Source organism: Pseudopipra pipra, chromosome 6 (genome assembly GCF_036250125.1).
Source record: "Pseudopipra pipra isolate bDixPip1 chromosome 6, bDixPip1.hap1, whole genome shotgun sequence".
Classification (NCBI taxonomy): domain Eukaryota; kingdom Metazoa; phylum Chordata; class Aves; order Passeriformes; family Pipridae; genus Pseudopipra; species Pseudopipra pipra.
In genome coordinates, this window is record NC_087554.1 from 17,243,259 (window position 1) to 17,265,153 (window position 21,895).

At 43.9% G+C, this 21,895-nt stretch overlaps 1 protein-coding gene across 14 annotated transcripts in view; it reads right to left on the reverse strand.

The window, feature by feature from the left end:
- Nucleotides 1–15,982: 15,982 nt before the first annotated feature.
- Nucleotides 15,983–21,895, reverse strand: part of BRSK2 (BR serine/threonine kinase 2) — a 315,531-nt gene continuing 309,618 nt past the window's right edge. For 4 of the 14 annotated variants that reach the window (XM_064657589.1, XM_064657588.1, XM_064657593.1 and 1 more), the window contains 2 exons: nt 19,247–19,311; nt 15,983–18,568 (listed from right to left, as the gene is read on the reverse strand). In XM_064657589.1, the coding sequence (XP_064513659.1) occupies nt 18,116–18,568; nt 19,247–19,311 (518 nt within the window). In that variant the 3' untranslated portion in view covers nt 15,983–18,115. Of the gene's footprint in view, nt 19,312–21,895 lie in introns of all 14 variants that reach the window. The other 10 variants (XM_064657590.1, XM_064657595.1, XM_064657597.1 and 7 more) reach the window with 5 other exon arrangements.

The following is a 21,895-nucleotide window of genomic DNA, read 5'->3' on the forward strand; positions in this document are numbered from 1 at the left end:
TGATTTGAACAAGAGGCAGTTCAACCCTGGAAAGACTGACCTCACTACAGCTCTTAATTTCCAGTCACAACACAGTGATGTCTGTATCAAAAGCAAGGGTGACTATACCTTAGCTTCCCATAGGAGAACTGGCAGAACCTCATAGGAAGTCTGGGAACACAAGTGTTGGTGCAAAGCAGCAAACCATTAATTCATCTACCAGAGAACAGTGAAGTACCATGTTACCTCTAGAAGAGCCTGCTGTTGTTCGTGGCAGCTGTCCCGAGTTTACTCTGCAGGCATTTGATATTCCTGAAAGCACAGACACTTTATCTAGCAGGGTAATCGCTTTATATTTTACAAGCAGTTAACAAGAACACAAATAATGAATCCTATTTTAGTGTAGCCTATCTTGTTGGGTTTAGCAGTGGGAATAAGGAAAACACTGAAACAGTGCCAACACCCATGTTCTTCTTGTCAGGAGTAAATGTTACTGTAAAGCTCAGCCTCAAGGCGTTGAGCATATTTCAGAGGTTACTGAATTACACTGTAGTAACATTAGATACAGAAGTGCCACTGAGCCTTCAACGCTTGTCAGTGGCTTCTTGTGCTTGCAACGTCACTCATGACCCACACTGTAAGCACTGAGCCTGAACTCCCCTGTATCTAAAAGACAGGCTTAGGTCTTCTAACACTGAGGAAATCTTCATATTACTGCTTTAAATGTGTTTTGTAAATTGTTCAAAGTGCTGTCAGAACAACAGAGACACCTTCATTGTCCTACATTCAAGATGCCCCCCCCACCCTCAAAGGTCATGACATACCATACCATTGTTTAAGAGTTGCTAAATAAATAAGATACCCCAGAGAAATAGTTAAAAAATGTGTCTTCTAGTACTGTTTGGCTATCTACATGCACACACCCCCACTCTGCCAAACATGCCTTTTACAAGCCTTGTCTTGTCAAACTCTCAGCTTTACACCTGCAATTTCAGAATCCTTAACCAATTTTTGAGTCTAAATCTACGGCAATGAGCACAAGCCATCACAGGGCTAAAGTCTTTCACTTAAACTCAACAATTGTCATATGTATGTTTTGTTGGATCATGTTCCTGACGTTTGGTGCCCTACACACACGAGTGATGTGCTGAAGAGCTGAGGTTGCATACATTTATAGCAAGAGTGAAATGTTATATCAAGCTGAAATTCCCCCCTTCCCCCATTTTGTCACTATCCATAAGTCTTTGAGGCTACAGCATCCTTAGGAAATCCAAGCATAAGTGCCTGTAAATACAAATAGGAAGAACAGAATTTCTTCATATGTGCCATCTGGAATAAATACCAGCAGCAGGTAAGCAAGCACCAAGGTCAGAAGCCTGTGTCTGTTACATGGGCTGCCTCTGGCCACTCAGGGAATGGGACATTGGAACGGTGCTACCAAGTCTTTTGCACAGAGAAACAGCCACCTGTAGCTTTAACCTCAAGGCACTGAAGCTGTGTAGAGATCAGCAGACCAGCTTCACCCTAACCCTAAGGAAGGTCCTGTGTTAGCAAGCTCTAAACTGAGTAAGGCATCTTCTATTTCAGCCCAGCAAAATCAGAGCTATGCCCTTCTTCCTTGCCTGAGAATTGCAGAAAGTTATCAAGTCTGAGATCCCATAGAACACATTCATTTTATATATGAGTAACAACCTTTTGACCAAGAAAGTTAAGAAACTCAACCAGAAAAGAACACTTTGCTGACAAGAAGATCTGAGGAGAGAGAAAGATGTGTTCTGGCTCTGAGGTACCACCAGTTCTGGCCAATCATGTGCATACCAGGATGCTCCTGGAAGTGATCAGGAGCTAAAGGTGGATGCTGCCAGGTAACAACTGGCTCCTGCACATTAGCAGAAGACTGAAGGACTGCCACAGAAACAAGCAATCTCATAAAAGAACAAGCCAGCTTTATGAAGCTTACTAAGCACGCTGATCTCATCAAAGCCACGCTTCATCAAACAAGCCTTTGCTCACATTCACTGTGCAACTTGTCCCAGCCAATCCTTAGCTCACCATTTCAGCTGTTCACAGAAAGACTCGAACTCAGAAATACTCTTCCATTATCTAAACTGCAGACAGAGGAATAGGTTGTTGTTTTATTCTGTTCAAACCAACTGAAAAAATGAAACCAACATTTGTGTATGTAGCACAAATGGCAACACCAGGCATTTTATATCTTGTTCTATTGCCCAGTTGCTGGCAGTAGTCACAGCACAGGTTCAGTAGGGCAAAGTTATCCATGCTGCTGGCCAATACCAGTGTCTGAATATAAGCCCAATACCTGAAGGATTTCAAGGCAGATGTGGTATCTTTACATGATATAGCTGTATGCAGTATAGACAATTCCCAATATTCCCAATGGAACCAATGATACAAAGTGAGAAAAACACCAAACAGCTGGCAAAAAAACCCTCAGTGTGCTAATGGGGTCTCTATTCTTCTCATGGACAGAACTGTTTTGGTTGTGACAGCTGATGTGAACAATAAGACTTTTCAAAGCTAGGTTAGCATGTGACTCGGAGAAAACAGAAATTGTTGTGGCCAAGCACTCATCGGATGAGAGAACACTCAGAGAGCTTTGTCTGGCCAAGGGGAAAAAAAAAAAGAAAAAAAAAAAAAAGGAAAAAGGACTAGCTACACTTCTTTTTGTGTTGTCCTCTGCTAATTCTTTTCATTATATCTAAAAAGGAGGCATTAAAATACAGATGCTTTCCCATACACCAGTGCAGATAGTTAACATTCTTTCACAAAGTGGTTCAGGGTCCCTCACATAAACCTCCTCCTCCTTTTAATGGTCTTTAGGATAAATCAAAAGAAAGAGAAAGTAAAAAAAGCCTGGGCTAGACAGGCTTTGCACTCAGTGGAGACCAACCCACTGCAACATCAGTGCAGATACAGAAAGGGCAAATGCCACCTCACAGAGGATATCAGCTTCTGTGGAAACACTGCTTCAACTTGACATCAGTAAGGCTTAGAAGACACCTGCCCCGAAGCAAGTACTGCCCTCAAGGACTGCAAAAGGAACCTAAACAAGGAAAACAAACTGATTCTGGACACCAGACACTAATTTAACTACCACACTAAACTTGTGGAGTAGTCCAGGGTTCCCCCAGAAGGGCTTTAATGCCAGTGCACAAGGAGTTGCAGGTGAACCCTCAGTCTGATAAAGAAAAGAAAGGCTGTACAGCTCTCCAGCACCACATACTCATCCAACCCTCTAAGGGCCACACAGCAGTCACAGAGTCCTGCTTCTGCTGCTTTCTGCATGGACTGAATTCCTTTAGGTAAGACTTTTACTTGAAAGCTCTAATTTCAAGCAGGAAATTTCCTTTTTTGCACTCTCTTAATTGCACTTGACAAAGTATCAAACACAAAAACCTATCATATCATTCATTCCCAAAATCATCTCAAGGAATATTTTTTCTGTTCCTAAGCTTCAAAGCTTGGGTAGAAGAGCTGCCTCTCTCATGTAAAGTCTGGTAGACAATGAAATAGCTATTAATACAGAAATTCATCCCACTTCTCTGTCTTGGCCAGCCTGAGTTTTTAATTTAGTTTTATTACATGATAATGCTGGAGCTTTTACTGTTTTTGTCGTGACAGTATGTCTGATTTTGGATGACAAAATGCAAGGGATAATTTTACTCGGCAAGGTGGAAATACACTAAAGTGCTCTGTAACAAATTTGGGGACACTGGTATTGCATACAGCCAGAACATCTACATCTGGCTAGTTAAACAATTTATTTTTATGAATAAGGAGAACTCTGTGCTTGGCTCCACTTAAAAAAGATAATCTAGAACAGGAAAGTGACATTAAATAACCCAATATTTTTACCTGAAATCTATATGAAACCTGAACTCTGTGTCCTTTTTAGCCAGGTTTACTGACACTTAAGGTGTTAAGAAGGTTGATTTCAATCCTTGTGATTATAAAACCTGTCTTAACAGGAGTAAATACGAGAAGCAGAAGACAAGTTGTGCCTGCAGACCAGCTGTATCCACTACAGCAGAAATATGAAAACTTCAGCTACCTTGAGAACATTTTCAAGACAGCACAAATACATGCATTTGAATAATCTTACCAGTTTAAAACTGATTTAAACTGGCTTATACAAAATCTACAGAACAGATGCTGTGCTATGATCAGTGTCACAGTCTCAGCACGTGAGGAGGACTGCAGCATGGATGGGTAGTTCCTAGCAAATCTTAAAACAAGATGGGCATCAAGACCTCAATATCATCATTATTCATTTATTGTTACTCAGTGACAGTCACTGTCTGCAGAAGAGCAAAGAACCAGTATTTCCTTGAATTGCATCTATTGACCCAATAAGGTTTGTGCATGGAGTCCCTCATTTCACCTCCCAGAGGATGACATTAGGAAGTAGATAGCAGGAAGGTAGTCAAGCACTGCAAACCACTGCTTGTCAGCATCCTACTGCCAAACAGAAATCATAATTTGAAGCCAAGACACTTGGGAAGAATCATTAAATCTGTAGAGTGAAAGAAAGCAGACACACAATTCCTGGACAGGTAAGGCTCCTTCCACGTGAGATTTTCAACTACAAAGCCACTACTAGATTTCAAGACTTGAGGCAGATCAGTTCGAGCTCACACAAAGTCAGCTCTGAGGCACCAGAAAACTGCATGGTGTCCCCTGAATCAAAAGCAAAGCCTGGTCCCTTAAAACTGCAAGTGATTCTGAAACGGATGTGCAGCACAGAGATACAGGGTATGTTTGTATCCTCCCAGCCACAACCCCCCCACTGCACAGGATAATGGAAAGCCACACTTCAGACATGCTGCAGTAAACAACTGGAGATGCTCAGGGAACAATCAGTACCTGCTCTGCTCCAAGTCAAGCAGAGCCAAGCCTGAACTTCCTTGTTGAACAACTACTGGGCTCCCTGGCAAAGGGAACCGTGCTGTGCTGTGCATGCAGATGAGGCACCTCAAGCAGAGCCACTGAAGAGGGAAGGGGCATTTTCCAGACCTTCATGAAAACGCAGCCTGAGATCAGCTGTCACTGCTTTTTGCCACTCACGGTCTCACTGACCTAAGTCAGTTTGTGCTTAGGGGCCAAGTCAGGACTGGAAGGACCTGGATGCTAATTTTGTGGACTCCTGCTGGCACCTGGCTGGGAGCTGGTTTGACATCTCCACAGAGCCAGTCCTGCCACACACGGATGTTCATGGACCATTGTGGTGATAAGCTGCCCTGCAATCACCTTTCTTCTGCCTTACATTGAATTTAGTAACAAGATGGCAACCTTGTGAATGCAGCTAATCTTGTGGTGTAACCACTACTTGAATGTGAAAGCACAACAAATACTCCAATCCATAAAGGAATTTTGATTGGATTAGAAGCCCTCTGTACTCCATTATAATATTCCCAATGAAGGCAAAAAGCAAAACTACATCTGGAGAAGAGAGATTAAAAATGCCATTATAACTGTTTAATTATCTGGTATTACTGGATTAACATTCATTTCTGATCCAGGTGCTCCTCAGATAAATAGCTCAGGTAGTTTATAACAGCAATGCTTTACTTTGCAGTGAAAGAATTCTGGCCCAAGAAGTGAAAACACAGGCTCTTTTTAAAGCCAGATGTATTCAAAATGAAGGAAGTTTAAGCAAGACTCCATCTGCCTGTCTTTTTTTCTTCCCTACTCCAAACTTTTGAACTGCTTCCTGATTTCAAGCAACCTGCAAGACAGATAGGAGTTTCAATTCAATTAGGAAGTTTTACAAGCAACACTTGAAAGGGGAGAAAGCATCTGTAAATGAACCCTTAAGTTTCCTGAGTATGGAAAAAATCGTGTCCTGCACTTCCATGTTACTAGATGCCAAAGAACCTGCACAAGAACACATACTCATAGAAGTCCCCAAAGACAAAGGGACAAAGAGCTCAGAATCACCCACAAATCACAAATGGTAAGAATTTAGCTTCCAAAAGGAGGGCACTTGTTTCACTGCTTGCAGTCTCTCAGTTGGCAGATACTACAGTGGATCTTGGTGCTCTACCACAAAAAAAGACAAGAAATGCCAAAGCAACTTTTCTTTAATTATCAAAGATAGAAATATAGCCTTTGTATCTGCAAAGAGCTAGCCCAAAGAGATGTGCTGAGAAATGAAAGAACCTGTCTTTAGGGACAGGACACTGAGGAGATTTGCAGACCTGCTCACTGGAACGCGCTCTTGACAGGTTAAGATCTGGATTCAAGTTCCAGCCCAAGCCATAGAGTTCCTCTGAGAGAATCACTGACTTGATCTTCATCTCAGTTCCCGAATCTGCACGAAGTGGACAACAGATACCTCTTTTCCTTCTCCTTGTCACACCTACATGAAGAAAGCTGATCCTTGCTACACTATCAAAGAACAGAACAGACTTGTAGCTTTCATGTGCTACTGAAACACGTCTCTACAACATACCACAGTATTTCTCTGTCCAGATTCCTGTAGTAGTGGGCTCTACTTGACCTTTTCCTTTGAGAAGGACAGGGTTATTTATGGTTCTTCCCCTCATGCAAACAGACTTTGATGTTTAGCTGTGACTCTGTTACACCAAGACTGAATGCTGTCATCTCTCTGCAAAGCTATGTAAAAGCTACACAGACTAGAGAGAGGCATATCCACACCTCTCTCTCCTTTCCTACCTCTGCACAGCACCACTGACAGCAGGCACATGATCCAGCTTGTAAAAGTCTTTAGGAAGCAAAGAGAAAAGACAGTGTCTTTGCTACTCTGTTCTCTCTGAGGAAGGGCCTGTGTTCTAGACATTGCTCTTCTCCATGCCAGCTTATCACCAGGGCATTGTACAGGGCCCAGCACAAAAGCACTGTAGCACAACTGCCTCATATTAGCAGTTGCCCACATAGCATGTAATGGGTAAACACCATATTCTGTCTCTCTACAGGATTTTTGCATGCTACAAAAGTAATCTTGTTTCTCCACCGCTCTTTTGTGGAGAGTGGAGCAGCAGCTTTCTATGTCTCACTGCCATTGCCACATTAATTTGAATCCTCTCAGTCCTTTCTAATGCATAAATCACAGACATTATTGGTCCTCTTTTAAATACCAAGCAGTATAAACACGATTCCTCCTTCTCTCAATGTTGATTTGTGTCTCAATTGCCTGAATCGACACACACAGCTCCCCCTATTGGGGCAGTGGATATGGAAAATTCTGCACTGATACTTCCTAGGACAGGACCAGAAAGGCACACGCAGTCTCCATGTGCTCATTAAAAAGATGGCCTAACCTGGCCTAAAAACTATGTTTTCCTCTGCCTCCTTTAAACCATCACCCCAGCTGATGCACTTCCCTGCTGCAAAGTGCAATGTGCTGTATGGACCCTGCGGAACACAAGGAGTCTGAGGAACTTGTCTGCATGATGATAAAAAGAGGCTGCAGAGACAGGCATTGTGTTCCTTCTGCACAGTGGGACTGAGGCCAAGCCAGAGCACAGCACGGCTTGGCTGGGGATTGCAGAGGCACGGCAAGATCTATACTCAAGCCTGAGTCTCTCCTTGTAATCATCCTCTTCTCCCTCAATGACTTGGAGATGTCAGAGTTCAGGGCTTATCTCAGGTACTACAAGCACTACAGTAACAGGGGATTTCCAGGGGATTTGAGGATTGCTTAGCTATGTTCCCACAGAACAACAGGAAGAATTTAAGTCAGCACACAAAAATCTCAGCCATGGTATCTGAACTAACCACTAGAACCACTTTCTATAGGCATGGATGGCAAGGTGCTGCAGGTTCAAAGCTGTTGGAAATCCCAACAGTTCTCTCACACCACCTGATATCCAAATAAGACCTGGTGTACCCTCAATGACTCAGCTCTCAGGTGGGGGTACTGTGTGCACACAGGGTAAGTACACAGCTGCAGCACACAGCACTGTGCTGCAGGACAGCTTGTAGTCATGCCACCAAACCTAACGGTATCAGAGGAACCTTCATCAGACAGAGAACTTGCTAGTTCTCTCTTCATCCACATCCCCCCCTGTTTGCTGCAAGGATACAAACTATATGTATGCCAGGACTTTACAGGGAGCAAGACAATCACTAGTTGCTCAGACTTGTAGTAGGTATACAGGCCCATACTGACCCATGCTGCCATTTGGCCTAGGATTCTTATTTTAAATAGTGTTTGAGTAATGTGAAAAGCTGTTACAATTTACCCTGTCAAGGAGAAAGGCACCTCCAAGCCTAGGAGTACGTCTATGCTGCCTCAAATACATAGACACTTCAGCTCCTGGGAACTCTGAAGTAGGAGTGAGAGAATCAGTTCTGCAGGGATACCTGAAGCATCTGCAGACAAGCTGGCTCTGGAACTGGATCCAGTTGAGCTGCATTAGCCTGGAGCTGTGCCAGCTAACAGAACTCAAGCACTTCCCACACCCAAACCAGCTCAATTACAGCAAGCTCAGGCATCTCTAAGCAAAGTGTTGTTTTCAGCCTCTCAGCAGACACATCTGCACTCTCTGCTTTTGGCACCTATGGGGAAAGCAGCAAGCTGCCTGTTCCTACTGCATGAAAAGGAGGTATCAGATTGACCAGAAGGTTTACTATCAGACACTCTGCCTTGCCTCTCCATTGCCTAGTGCAGTGAAAATAAATAAGAGATCATAGAATCACAGAATGGCCTGGGTTGGAAAGGACCTTAGAGATTATCTAGTTCTAGCCCCCTGCCATGGGCAGGAACACTTTCCACTAGACCAGGCTGCTCAGAGCCTCATCCAACCTGGCCTTGAACACTGCCAGGGATGGGGCATCCACAGCTTCTCTGGGCAACCTCACCACCCTCACAGTACAGAATTTCTTTCCAGTATCTAATCTAAACCTGCCCTCTTTTAGTTTGAAGCTATTCTCCCTTGTCTTGTCACTACATGCTCTTGCAAATAGTCTCTTTCCATCTTTCTCATAGGCTCCCATCAGGTACCTGATATTTTGCAATATTTATTATTTGGATAACAGCAGCATTTAAAGGCTGCATCAAGGCCAATGCCAAACATCATTCCTGGACTAAGCTGTAATTCTTCTTCTGAAGACCTTATAGAACAGCAGACAAGCCATTTGAAGGAGACAACATACAGAGAAAGATGGTAGCATGAAGTAGCCTGACCAGCCACCAAGCTTATCAGTTTTAGGCAAAAACCAGCTCTCCCTCACACCTCTTATACTGCACCCTCTACATTGTCGAGTATCACAGAATACATGCACTGCAAGCACTGTCATCAGAAACATAATGAGTGCAATCTCTCTCTATATCAGAGGCAGAAACTCATGGGGCTGGCTCTCCACCTCCATCTCCACAGGAGGACCCTGCTGTCCAAGAGGATTCATACTCCTCCAGCCTTATTTCTAGGGCAGCAGAGAAGCTGCTATACTATTCCCAGAGCTTCCAGCACCCAACCACTCACACTGCTACATGAGAGGATCACAGAATCATAAAGGTTAGAAAAGACCTCCAAGATCGAGTCCAACCACTAACCTAACACTGCCAGGTTCACCACTAAACCATGTCCCTAAGCACCACACCTACACATCTTTTAAATCCCTCCAGGGATGGTGACTCCACCACTTCCCTAGGCAGTCTGTTCCAATGCCTGACAACCCTTTCCATGAAGAAGTTTTTTCTAATTTCCAATCTAAACCTCCCCTGGCATAACATGAAGTTGGTTCCTCTTGTACTAACTCATAAGTTCCCACTGATGTTCTGCAGCGTGGCTGTTCAAACCCTTGTCCTCAGTAGAGGACAAAGGAGCCTGATGCTTTCTGAAAGACCAGGTGAGATCTCACTTCTGCACTCCCACTTACAAGGACTGCTTCTACTTTCCTACTTCCTTCTCTTGCTGTCAAACCAGACGAGATCTCAATGTATGCCTGGTCAAGATGCCGAGGACCCTGTCAGCAACTGATGAGTCATTATTTGTACATGGATGAAAATTAAGAAAAGCAGAGAATCTGGGAGAGCAGATAAAATGCAGTATAAGAGCAGAGGAGAAATTTGGGGAGGTGAATAACAATCTTGTGCTGAAAAGGCACCTACCTATGTCATATGACAATTTAGTATCAATGTCCAGGACCTAACGGAGCAGCAAACAGATCCCATTTTGGTCAGGTCTCTCCACCATCGCAGTGTGGTCTCACACTATAAGCACTGACCCCTTCACCACTGACTCTCAATATAGTTGCAGCACCAAGCCCTAGCAAGCTAAACTATATCTAAATTAGAAACAAGGAAAAATAGCAACATGGACTTTTACCTCCTTCTTTGAATGCAATTCACAATTCAACCAACACAGGTCTCTGCCAAATGTGGCTTCTGGGGTCTTCCCACAGCATGGTAACAGCCAAGAATAGGGCTGCCAGCACCTGGAAAACCACCAGCTCTGATGTGAGGCAGACTGCAGGCTGCACAGAGTCTATTTACAGCTGTAAGTTACAAACGATTTAGTCTCCCATACACACACACTTATGTTACACATTCAACACAAGGTAAGGGGCATGAAGGGAAGAGAGTTGTGCTTTCTCACATACCTGCTTTTACAGCACAGAAAGAGGCATCCTGCTTTACTGCTCTTACTCAGCCTAATTAAGATTTCAGTCCCCCCTATAAAGTGCTGACAAAGCCATCATTGTTGTGTCATCCAAGTATCTGGCAAATAAACACCTTCACAATGATTGGTTAAGGTTGTTATTTGAATCTACTCCTGGGTTCCCTATAGAACAAACTCCAGGAAAAAAAAGACCAGAAGTCTTACAAGCCACACCATGTATCACAGACCCCTGCGCTGGGTCCAGGTCTCCTCTGCACAGGGTCATTCCAGGGACATTTCTGAGCTACCTGGATGCAAGCAAAAGAATGTGCTTGACTCTGACATGCAGTATAACAGCATCTGACTAGCTCACATCCAGAAGTCTCTGTCAGGAGCCAGCAACTTCAAGGATCCACAGCAAACTGGCTGTGTTTCAGACAAAAGATTTTCCTGTTCAATGCCCAGATTCTGCTCAACTGCAGTAAACCAGTAGTCATCTAAGGAAATTATCTAGTTCTTATACCACACATTTAACAGTCATCCTCAAAGTTCTTTGAAAAGGAGGTGCTACTGCCTTCCACAGTTTCTTTATCTCTGCAACGGTAAGAAAGGAGAGCTGCCCACGGCCACCCAGCCGGTAAAAGCCAAAGACAGGACACCGCAGTCCCAGCACAGCCCTCTTCCCACCACCCTACTCGTTCCACCTCTGCATAGAGGCCCTGCTGCAGATAGATATCACAGTCCACCAAAACACTGGCCTAAAGCTCAGTAGATGGGGACCAGAGTTTAGTCCCAAGGCCTTTTTTTAAACTCTTCTGTAAACACAAGTTCTACCTACTCCACGCCCATTTCTGCTCTTGTCGTGCAACTTGCTGCTAAAACTGAAGGCTCTTGGGCAGAGAGAAATAACTTCCTACACTGCATTTATGCACAAGAGTTTAGATCAGGAAACCTGATCAAATCTAAGACCTGATTTTACTTTAAGAAGAAGAATGCCTCACAGAGGAATTATCCAGAACAGACACTGCGATTTGAAGCCCCTGTCTCAATGTGAACACTTTTCAAGAGTATATGAGACCTTACAGTAAACATAGCTGCTTTTTCCAACAGTTCTTCCTAGAACCTAAAAGTGTTTCCTATACTAAGGCTTGCTACTTCCCTAGACCAACCTGTTTTCCTTCCATTCTCGACAGCATGGAGAGAAACGTTGCTGTATTGCCAGGGCTGGACCAGTACTGCCTTGAGACCCAGGTATGTTCACACAAGAGAGAACACTCAGCAGAAGCACAGAAGGTGCAACGAAGAGCAGGTCAGCAAGAAGCTGAGGAGCAGAGAAATAAATTCTTCTTCTCTCTCCAGCAACTGTTTCTGGAACAGGCTGTACAGAGAGGTTGTGTAGTGTCCACCTTGGAGACACTGAGAACTCAACTGGACAGAGCAACAAGCAGCCTGTTCTGAGCAGGTCCCTTCCAGCCTCAGTTGCTGTGTGGTTCTGTGATCCATGCACAGACCTCTCTGCCCAGGCAGAGGTCCCTGACTACACCAGCTAGAAACATCCACTCTCACTGCAAGCAAATTCTTCCTTCTGCTAATGCCGTTGATGAAAGCTTGTCTTTCCTGACCTTGAAGCTGTGTTATCTACTTTGGCTGTGAGGAGGCGATAATAGCTCCTGACAATGGCAAGAGTCAGCTCTGAGCCGGTGGAACAGGAAATCCCATTTCTCAAGCCCTTCAAAGCCTGTCTGGCACAGTTTCTCTCAGCAGCACTCAGTGAGATTACTGCACTAAAAATAACACACACAATAAGTTGTGCATTTAGAAGAAGAAAGGACTTGCCCTCAGTGTGGGTTTCCCTTCTACTTGTGGCCTCAAGTATCCCCAGACAGTTGAACTACTAGGGTTTTGTTCTCCAAATTAAGCAGAAGCTGCAGCTGTTGAAGTGGTTTTAAATAAAATAAGAAGATTAAAGGGTACAACAAAGAAATAAGATACTTTCCAGTTTTTAAACAAGTGTCTCTCTTCCCTCCCTGTTGTTTTCTATAATAAGAAACTCAGAGCTAAATCTCTTCCTTACCAAAACACTCTTGCCCTTCTATCATGAATTCACATACAACTGGTTGTATACAGGTGAAATAAAGAAAAGGTGGGGGACCAGTCCTGCAGACTTCCATACAGAATATAATGCCTTGTGGGCATTCTGCTGCAGTATTTAGGACAACATCCAAGCCTGTTAGGTTAAATGCACTGTCTGGATCAGCAGGAAAGAAGGCATACCTTGTAACAGTAGGCACAGGATTAGCACTACCAAGAAGCCTTACGCAGTTTTGCTGCCTTTACAAACACTGTCTTTGCCTACACCTAGGGAGACCTATTAAAGCTCAGTCATTTGTATCAGATCACTTTCACTAAAGCCAGCCTGACTACTGAGGAAATTTTCATGCATCGTTTGCAAGGCTTAGACAATTTGCATTAGCACTCTCCAACAAAACTAACTTCTTTCTCAGCTCCCAGACTGTATGCCTGCATGTGGCAATGAGATTTATCCTCATGACTCTGGACTCAGCTTTGCTGTTTATATGCTCATTTGGTGCATATAAACAATCTATTGCTTATATAGCACATTTCAAGTCCTGGCTCAATTAGTAACTGTTCACCTTAAGCACAAACACATTTCTCATGTATGCACCTATCTATGCAAAGTTAACAGCCATTTGCACACACACAAACAGAAAATGCCAACTAGAATATTACACACTTGCCTTGTCTTCAACTTACACCTGGAAGGTCATACGCTGCACTGTTTTACCCAGAAGAAGTAAGACAGATGAATTTTACCTAGTAATTTTTTTCAGTACCAAATCCAAGGAGCTGGGCTCTCTAAGTGAACCAGAGAGCTGCAAAGTTCAGAATCTCAGCAAAATGAAGGGCAGGTGTCACAGCTCACAGCATCTCAACAGCCATCACCTGGTGTTGGGTTTGGATGAAGACAATAGCTCCCACCTGGCAGCAGAGATAATCCAACGACCTCAGTCACAGAGGCATACCAAAATCCCCTGCTACATTTATCACCTGCCTTCAGATTTAAACTATATAATAAGAAGGATATTTTATGTACAACAGTTTAAATATAAACTCAATTCAGTCAGGAGCATAGTCCCTCCTATGCACTACAGATGTAATACATCACCAGGTAGCTAGAGTCTGTGTTGTAACATGGCCAAACAAGAAGGCAGAATAAATGTGGGCAGGCCCTAAGCATGAGGTCTTTCACATTGCAAAATCATTTTCTTCTTATAGCTTTTGAAGACCATAATTGGCAATACTGGGGATGCTAACTGTGAATACTACTGGAGACATGAAAAGATCATAGAAGTTTATGAACATTTCTGAAAACAGAACAGAGAGTGAAATAAAGAAGCAGCATACAGCTGCTGCCACACTGCCGTTAAATCCCATTTCCCCTGTATTACACTCAGCCCAGCACATTCTTTCGCTTTCAGAGATGCAAATGATACAGCTTGTTCCCACTTCTGGGTTTCCAGTGTTACAGAGACCAAATCCTGCAGTACTTGTGATTCTCCTCATCTTTCCATCTTTGTCAGCTCCTCCACTCCCCTTCAGTTTTAGCAGACCAGTGAATCCCCCAAAGACCTTACAAACACTGTAGCTTTTTCTGAGATAAGAATGTATTTTGTATGAATAACATGCACAACATTCAAGTGATTGCACTCCTGTTCCCCTCTGCCTCTCCAGCACAAACACCTTTGGGACCTCCAGCACATCTGTGTCCCTCCTACATGGACAGAGGATGCCATCTGCAGTGCAAGACTTCATTCCCTACCACTGCAGCAGGTGCTAACATGAATATCAAGCCCGAATATCAAGTCCCAGAGACACTGCCTGCCAAAACCACAACCTCACAGGAACTGGTCCGCCACAGCTGAGTCTGGCACCCTGCTGAGTCTTTACTGCAGCAGGGATGTTCTTGTGAGGCACATCCTCTGCCATTCTTGCCTCAAAAGCTTCATAGCTGATGCACGTCTGTGGAAGGTGTCACAGGTCACAACCATCCTCGTGACACCCCTGAAAGGTGACAGCTACTGTGATGCACTCCAGCACCCCTGATGCACCTTCTCCTACCTATGCACACACCCTCCCTGCACACTGCTAATTACAAGACTGCCCAGTGGGAGAGGCCTGGGAAACAAATCCCTGGTGAGCAACTCCAGCTGCACCCGGTAGAAATGAGCTACAGCCTCTAGCGGTGGCCACAGCCATAGGGAGGAAAGTGGGGTAAACTACTCCTCTTGCTGTCCCAGGGGCTGCAAAGGGACACCACACCATGCCCTGAGGGGTGGCAGCTGCCCGGGGTCTGCCTCTCAGGGCAGGGACTTCCCAGCCCCACTCACAGCCCTCACCCTGCCTTGCAGGAGCGTCTCCACAGCTGGGGCAGCACCACAGAACTTTCCAGAAGGCCTCCTCCTGCCCTCCCTCCCTCCCTCGTGGGCAGCACCCTCCCCTCACTCTCTCCACGGACAGGAGACTCAGCCTGGCTCAGCCAGAGCAGCTCTGTTGGGGACCACCAGAGCGGACACGTCCAGAGGTGGCCAGGATGCGGTGAGTGCAGGGCCAGGATGTCTGCAGGGCCAGTGCTGCAGACCTGCCATGAGCCTGGACCTGCCATGAGCCTGGACCTGCCATGAGCCTGGACCTGCCAAGCTCTCCCCAGCAGTGTGGGAAGCACCCACTTCTCCCAGGCACACACCAGGCAGGACAGAGCCGAGGAGGTGAATTGCCAGGTGCAGTTACAAATCCAGCATTAAGGAACACCCAAAAGCTGAGCGACGTGTGATGAGCCAGCAGCCACATGGACTGACGAACCAACCAGCAACAAAACCCCAGACCCACAGAAGCCAGGGACGTACCTGATCAGCTTTTTCAAATGTATGTGACTGAGAGTGTTTCAGGCAGGGAGGGTGGAGAAATCCTTCCTATTGCTAAATCTGGAAGCAACGTGAGAAGCTCAGGTTAGAGATGAGAATAATCACAAGCAGCAACAGTTTTTGGTACAGTGGTTTCCATCCAGACCAGATCTAGGGGGTGTCATTGCTCTGAAATCTGCATTAATTTTTCTCAACATGTTACTGCAGAAAACCAGGCCTACAGGGTTAAGCTGTCCTTGCTCTTCACCTGCTCATGGCATGTCAGCGCTGTGAGGGCGGAGCACGCTGGGCACAGCACTATGGACCCTGGTGCTGCGAGGAGCCAGTGTTAGTTCCGTGGCCAGGAGGATGATGCTGCCTTATTTCAGCCGCCATCTTCAGCTCCTTTGGTGTAGAAAGCCTTGACACCGTACTTACCGGGTCTGGCACTGGCGAGAAGTTTGTTTTCGTGGACATAAACTGGACACTCAACAGTTTGTATCTTTACTGAATGAATTTATTGGTTTTTGAACTAAAGTTGCTCACAGTTATTTAACAAGGGATACATCAGATTTTTTTGTCCATTTTAAACCATTAAATAATGTCAGTTTGTGTCTGTATATGTGTGTGTGCGCGCGTGTGTCTTCAAAGTACAAAATAGGAAGGATAACAAGAGGTATTGCTTTCATTTATTCTTATATCTTGTGTAAGTAATCCCCTTCCTGCTTGTACCACATGAGTTTTGATGATATAGGTATTTTTAAATTATTATTATTATCTTGTATTGAAATCCCAGCCTTTTGTAGAGGTACAATGTAACAGAAGCATCAAAATCTATACACAAGGGAAGAGAAAAGAGGGAAAAGAAGGACGGGGGTGATGGGAGGGGAGCTCGGAGGAGAAGTAGAGAGAGGGCAGAGGCAGGAAAGACAACGAAAGCAAAAGAGACTAATTTACAGCAATGTCATGCAATTAAAACTGCCCCCCTCTCCTGCACCCTTGCCTCCCCCCCTCCCCAGCCATCATCCCCTGGTGTCTGACATGCACACAGCAATACGAGAGAGAAAAGTTTAAGAATAGGGAAAATAAATAAATAAATAAAACAAAAAAATTAAAATAAATCCCTCCCATTTGGGGGAATGGGGAAACGGGGCAGAAGTCAAAGGTCTTTGCCCCAGTTGTGTCTTTAAAAATTCTTTTTAATCTTCAAACCTATGTACAAGTAAAACTGGTCCAAGAAGGGGAAAAATGATTAAAAAAACCAACAACGACAACAACAACAAAAAAGAACTCATCCAACATTATCATTAAAAAAAATAATCTTGCGATACAACATACACCCATAGGAACCCAACGAGCAGCAATCGAAGGTCATAAAAGAGCTGAACACTAATGCTAAGCCTACATTCTTAAAATCTCAGTCAAGAAGTACTTCTCACTGTGTTTTGTCTTCCACGCGTAAAACCACGTTTTTTTGTTTGTTTAACCTTTGAGCTTGGGCCAGAATAAGTTACACTTGGTCACATAAATCTTGAGGAGGAGGAAAAAAGGCAGCAATTCTTCTTTCTCAAAGTCACAAAATGAACACTTACAGGGTTTCTGTGTCTTTTTTCCCCCTCCTCCCCAAAATAAATAAGAATCAATGTTGCCTCTACACAGTTATTAAACAGAAGATATATCTAACAGCTTATTTTTTTAAATATATATATATGTATATATAAATAACCAAGACCTAATAACTGAAACACAAAAAAAAGGTCCCCATCCACCCAATCCCACCCTCCTCCCCTTCCAAAAAAAAAACAAAACCAAAACCAAAACTTTATAAAAATATCTTGCAGTAAATTTTAAAGTTTACAGTAGCTTCGTGATTAAGTCTCCCATTGCCCTGACTCCACCTTGTCTTGCTCTGATGAACTAAGTGCCAGTGATTTTGCACACACACACACACAGGAAAGAAAACCCAATATAAGTCTCTTTTCTTCCTCCTCTTCATCTTCTTTTTTTTTTTCTTTTTTTTTTTCTTTTTTCCTTTTTTTTTTAAGAAAAAAATCACCCAAGCCAACAAATGAAACTGGTAACTTAAAGAAATAATAATACTGATATCAATGCAGCACTAGCAACACAACAATTGCCTCTAAATGCAGGGTGTGGTGGAGGATCCAGCTGGTCGAAGAAGGTCCCAGCAAGGTGGCACAGTGGCAGGGAGTTGACAGGTGGGGAGGAAGGTGTCGAAGGAGGAGCAGCAGTAGCAGCAGCGGCAACTGTGCCTGGTGACGGGAGAGACAGTCCTTGGCAGAGTCTTGTCCCTCTTCTTTGCTACCAGAAGTTGCCTTTTCCCTAAGTTTTAATGTTTTGTTTGTATTTGTTTATTCATTGAACCCCCTCTCCCTCCTAAGTTTACTCCTTTCCCCTTCCAGCAGGTTAAAAAACAAAATGATACAGTATAAAAAAATCAATTATTTCGTATATATATATGTATGTATGTATGTATATATAAATATACACACATATATGCATGTATATATAAAAAAAGGGGGCAAAAGAAAAGGAAAAGGTGGTGGGGAGAAAAAAAAAAGGTAAGAAAATCCCATGATGAAGCTCCCCAATATTGTCTTGGTTCAACGCTTAGTTTTGAGTTGCTCCTGGCTGGTTTCTGATGAGAACGCGCTCTGGATTCATGGAACACTGCGCTCCCGCTACACCCGTCTCCTTCCCCACACCCTCCCGCTCCGGGCTGCGTTCACCTGCGCGGACAGAAGTTGCCAAGGGTAAAGATTTCACTCCAGCAATTTGCAATCTCCTTTGAGCCCAGACTCTGCAATCCCACAACTGAGCAGGTCTCTCTCGTGGAGCACCAAAAAAGAAAAAGAGAGGGGGAAAAAAAAACCAGGCGTGCACTGGGGAGGTGTTTGGGGAGAAGTGGGGGAGAAGCCCACTTCCTGAAGGGAGAGGGGAGGCTGGGAACCTCAAACAGGACTGGTCCTTGGACAGTCTACATCGGTTGCCTTCCGTCAACAAGTGTCCGCAGAGCACAGAAGGTGAAGCCGTGGCTGACATGTTAACTTTTCGGGATAATTCCTGGTAGCAGAGCGGAAACAAGTGGTGTCGTCAGAAACACAGAGAGAGCATGAACAGAACAAGAAACAAAACAAAAGAAAACGAAAAAAAATAATAAAAAACCCAAAAAATCAGGAAGGAGAAAAAAAGCAAAACATTCAAAAAAAGGGAGGAAAAAAAAAACAATCGAAAAAAACCACAACCCAAGATCTGGTGAACTGGGTTTGTCATCTGTGCTACCTTTTCTTTTCTTTCTTTTCTTTTCATTCTTTCATTCGTTTGTTTTTGTGTTTGTTTCTGAGATATATATTATATATCATATATAAATATATATATGTATATATATACAGTCATTCCTTCATACAAAATTTGTCTATAGACAGTTTTGTACTGTTGTGGCAAGGTATATACATCCTTCTAGTTTAGAGGCTAGCTTGCTAAGGAATATTCTTTCATTCTTTCTTGCTTTTTTCTTTTTGTTTTGTTTTGTTTTTGTTTTTTTTTTTTTTTCCTAAGTTATTTAATTTTTTATGTGTTTATTTAAGGTTGGTCTTGTAGGCCGACTGATGAGACCATCTTTGCCTTGTCTTTGCCAGCAGGGTACTTATTGTCTCCTCTAGACCCATAGTCATTAGAACCGGAATCGCTCCGCTTGCTGTTTGCGCTATGCTTGGTTGGCGTGCCGGGGGGATGGCTCACCTGCCCGTTCTTCTCGTCTGAAAAAAGTTGTTTAATTACGTCAAAGAAGTTACTCAATGGGCTGCCTGGGTACACAAAACAGAGGAGACAAAAAAAGAAAGAAAGAAAGAAAGAAAGAAGGAAAAAAAAAAAACCGAGAGGGAAAGAGAGAGAAAAAGAGGAGAGAAAGAGAGAGAACAAACAAACAAATGAACAATGGGGTTTTTAACGAGAAGAACATGATGAGGAGATCCAGAGCCACGTGCGTGGGGGTGTGTGGGGGATGAAGACAATGAGCAGGAAGAGGAAGAGTGTTTAGGATGGGATACCTACAGAAATAAAGAGGCTGGGAGCATAAAGCACCTAAGGGAAAGGTCCTAGTTTTTTCCTGAGTGGGGAAGCATTGCTGTCTCACCTAGCAGGAGGACACAGTACCGTGTGACTGAAATAGTTCAGTCCATTACTTGGAGTCACTTGGCCATTTCACATGGAAATATCCATGAATATGATGCTGGATACAGGCAAATCCCATCTTACTGCTGCTGTTACAAACACAGGGTATTTGCACGTGCCCACCAAGCGATGCTTTGCTTTGCAGCCTTGCTAAGCTCTCTGGCTACACCAGCCATTAGGCTTTCCTTGCTTGAATTTTATTTTCTTCTGAGTATCTCCTTGCCAGCCTGCCATCACTAAGCCTGAAGCACCTGAGTGGTCCAAGGGAAACAGCATTTGAAAAATGAGCTATGGCTGAGATGAGTGTTTCCATCTGCATGCGTGGTCTGTGGTTTGTAATCAAAGGCTTCTAGGCACCTTCAGATCTCCCTACAAAGGTACCTGGAAATGAAGATGCTGAATGCATTATGAAAGCATGCATCTATTTCTGGGACCTAGCAGAGTCAATAACTATTACCTCATTGTCCTGAATTTCTGTTCTCTCTACAACACAGCCTCCATGGCACTGACATGCACTCCAGTGGAGTCAGGAGCCAGAGAGGGGTTTAGGGTTGTGGGCTAAGTAAAACAGGCATCTCCTTAAGCCAGCCTCTAGATCAGGTTGCAGTATTAACAAGGGTTGGGCACTGTGCAAATGAATACAACCTTTCATACCATTTGGACCTCCAGGCAACAGGGTTATGTGCTGTTAATTTAGTTCTGTGTCAGAGGATGTGTGGAACGCCACACCTGAGGAAAAGCTTTGGGGTGCTACTGAGGGAAAAGGGACCAGCTACTACTGGAAAGGTAGCCTTTCAGGGAATTTCTAGTCCATTTTAATTTTCTTGAGTTGGGGGATTAATCCTTATCAAACATAGGAATGCTCACACTAAACTCTTCGAACATGGATATTGAAGGTGTTTTTTAACCTAATGTACACCATGGAGGTTCTGTCTCTTCGTGATCGTTAAAATCCCATGATGGTTTTCTCAATATTGGGACTGCTGGCTCTACTGTTCAGTCAAATTCAAATCATTTACATCTCCAGCTCCTGCAGGGAAATAGGCTTCTCGTATCTGCCTTCCAAGGTGGTGGCATGCTGTGAAGAGTGGAATCTTTCATCCCCTGCAATGGGAACATTCAGTCAGGAGCAAAAGGCTTCTTCATAGCAGAGATTGCCATGTATCCATAGTTGGTGGACAGTGGTGGCTTGGTAATATTGTATTGCCCTTCACTCTCATTACAAACATAAGTAATCCATTAACAACAGCAGGTAAGTACCTTCTGTGCATGGTAATTGGTCTGAAGAGCTCGCTGAATGCTTTCTGATTCTCTAATGGAAAATGCTAGACAGACATCAACTGCTCTTGGACAAAGAAAGACAAAATACATAGCATTTGTGCTCTGCAAAACTGAATGGGTTACTCTTTTTTTCCTGCTCCGTGCTAACCAGGTAGTTGCTGCTTTTCCTCTGTATGTTAACAGGCACTGAGAAAAATCAAATGGCTGGCATATTCAGTGAAGGATCTTAATCTTATTAATCTAATTCATCCCTTGCCTTCTTCTACTTGCTGCTTTGTGTCCAACTTTCTGCTTGCCCCAGTTCTGTCTGTCATTCAGCTACATCAGTGACACAAGCTGTGAGTTTCTGAAAGGGCATCATTCACCCAACTGAGTGAAGCCTTAGTGATGGGCGCAAACAAACTGCCAGGCACAGCACATAACTCAATTTCAGGCTAAGAGGAGAAGGGCTATCAAACTCTCAGTCACTCTGGGGTCAGACCTCCATGACCTCCACCTCCTTCTGTCCACATGCATACAAATGCTTTGGAAAGGGGATATCTGTTCCACATCTATGACTTCTGTTTCAGAGGTTTCCCTAGCCTCCCTAAAACTGTTACAGCTTAGTGGGCTTTTGCTCTGCACAGACTCACTTCTATCTCCTCAGATTAATTTCTACTTCTTTTAGGTGGACACCACTTTTCAATTAAAAGAAAAAAAAGAAAGCAAACACTCAGCCTTGAATGCAGGAATGTGGGCAGATCTGGTCTTTAAGTGGCTTTGGACCCCTCATCCTCATAAGCAAATGGAGTCAGCAGAGAGAATGAAAAAGAGCACTGAAAAAAATGCTGGAGAGGAAAAGACTGCTAGGTTGGGAGAAAAGAGTAGGGCAATATCTAGTTATTCATCTGAGCAGTTTATTCAACATGCTTAGAGGGAAAGATGAGGGCAGAGTAA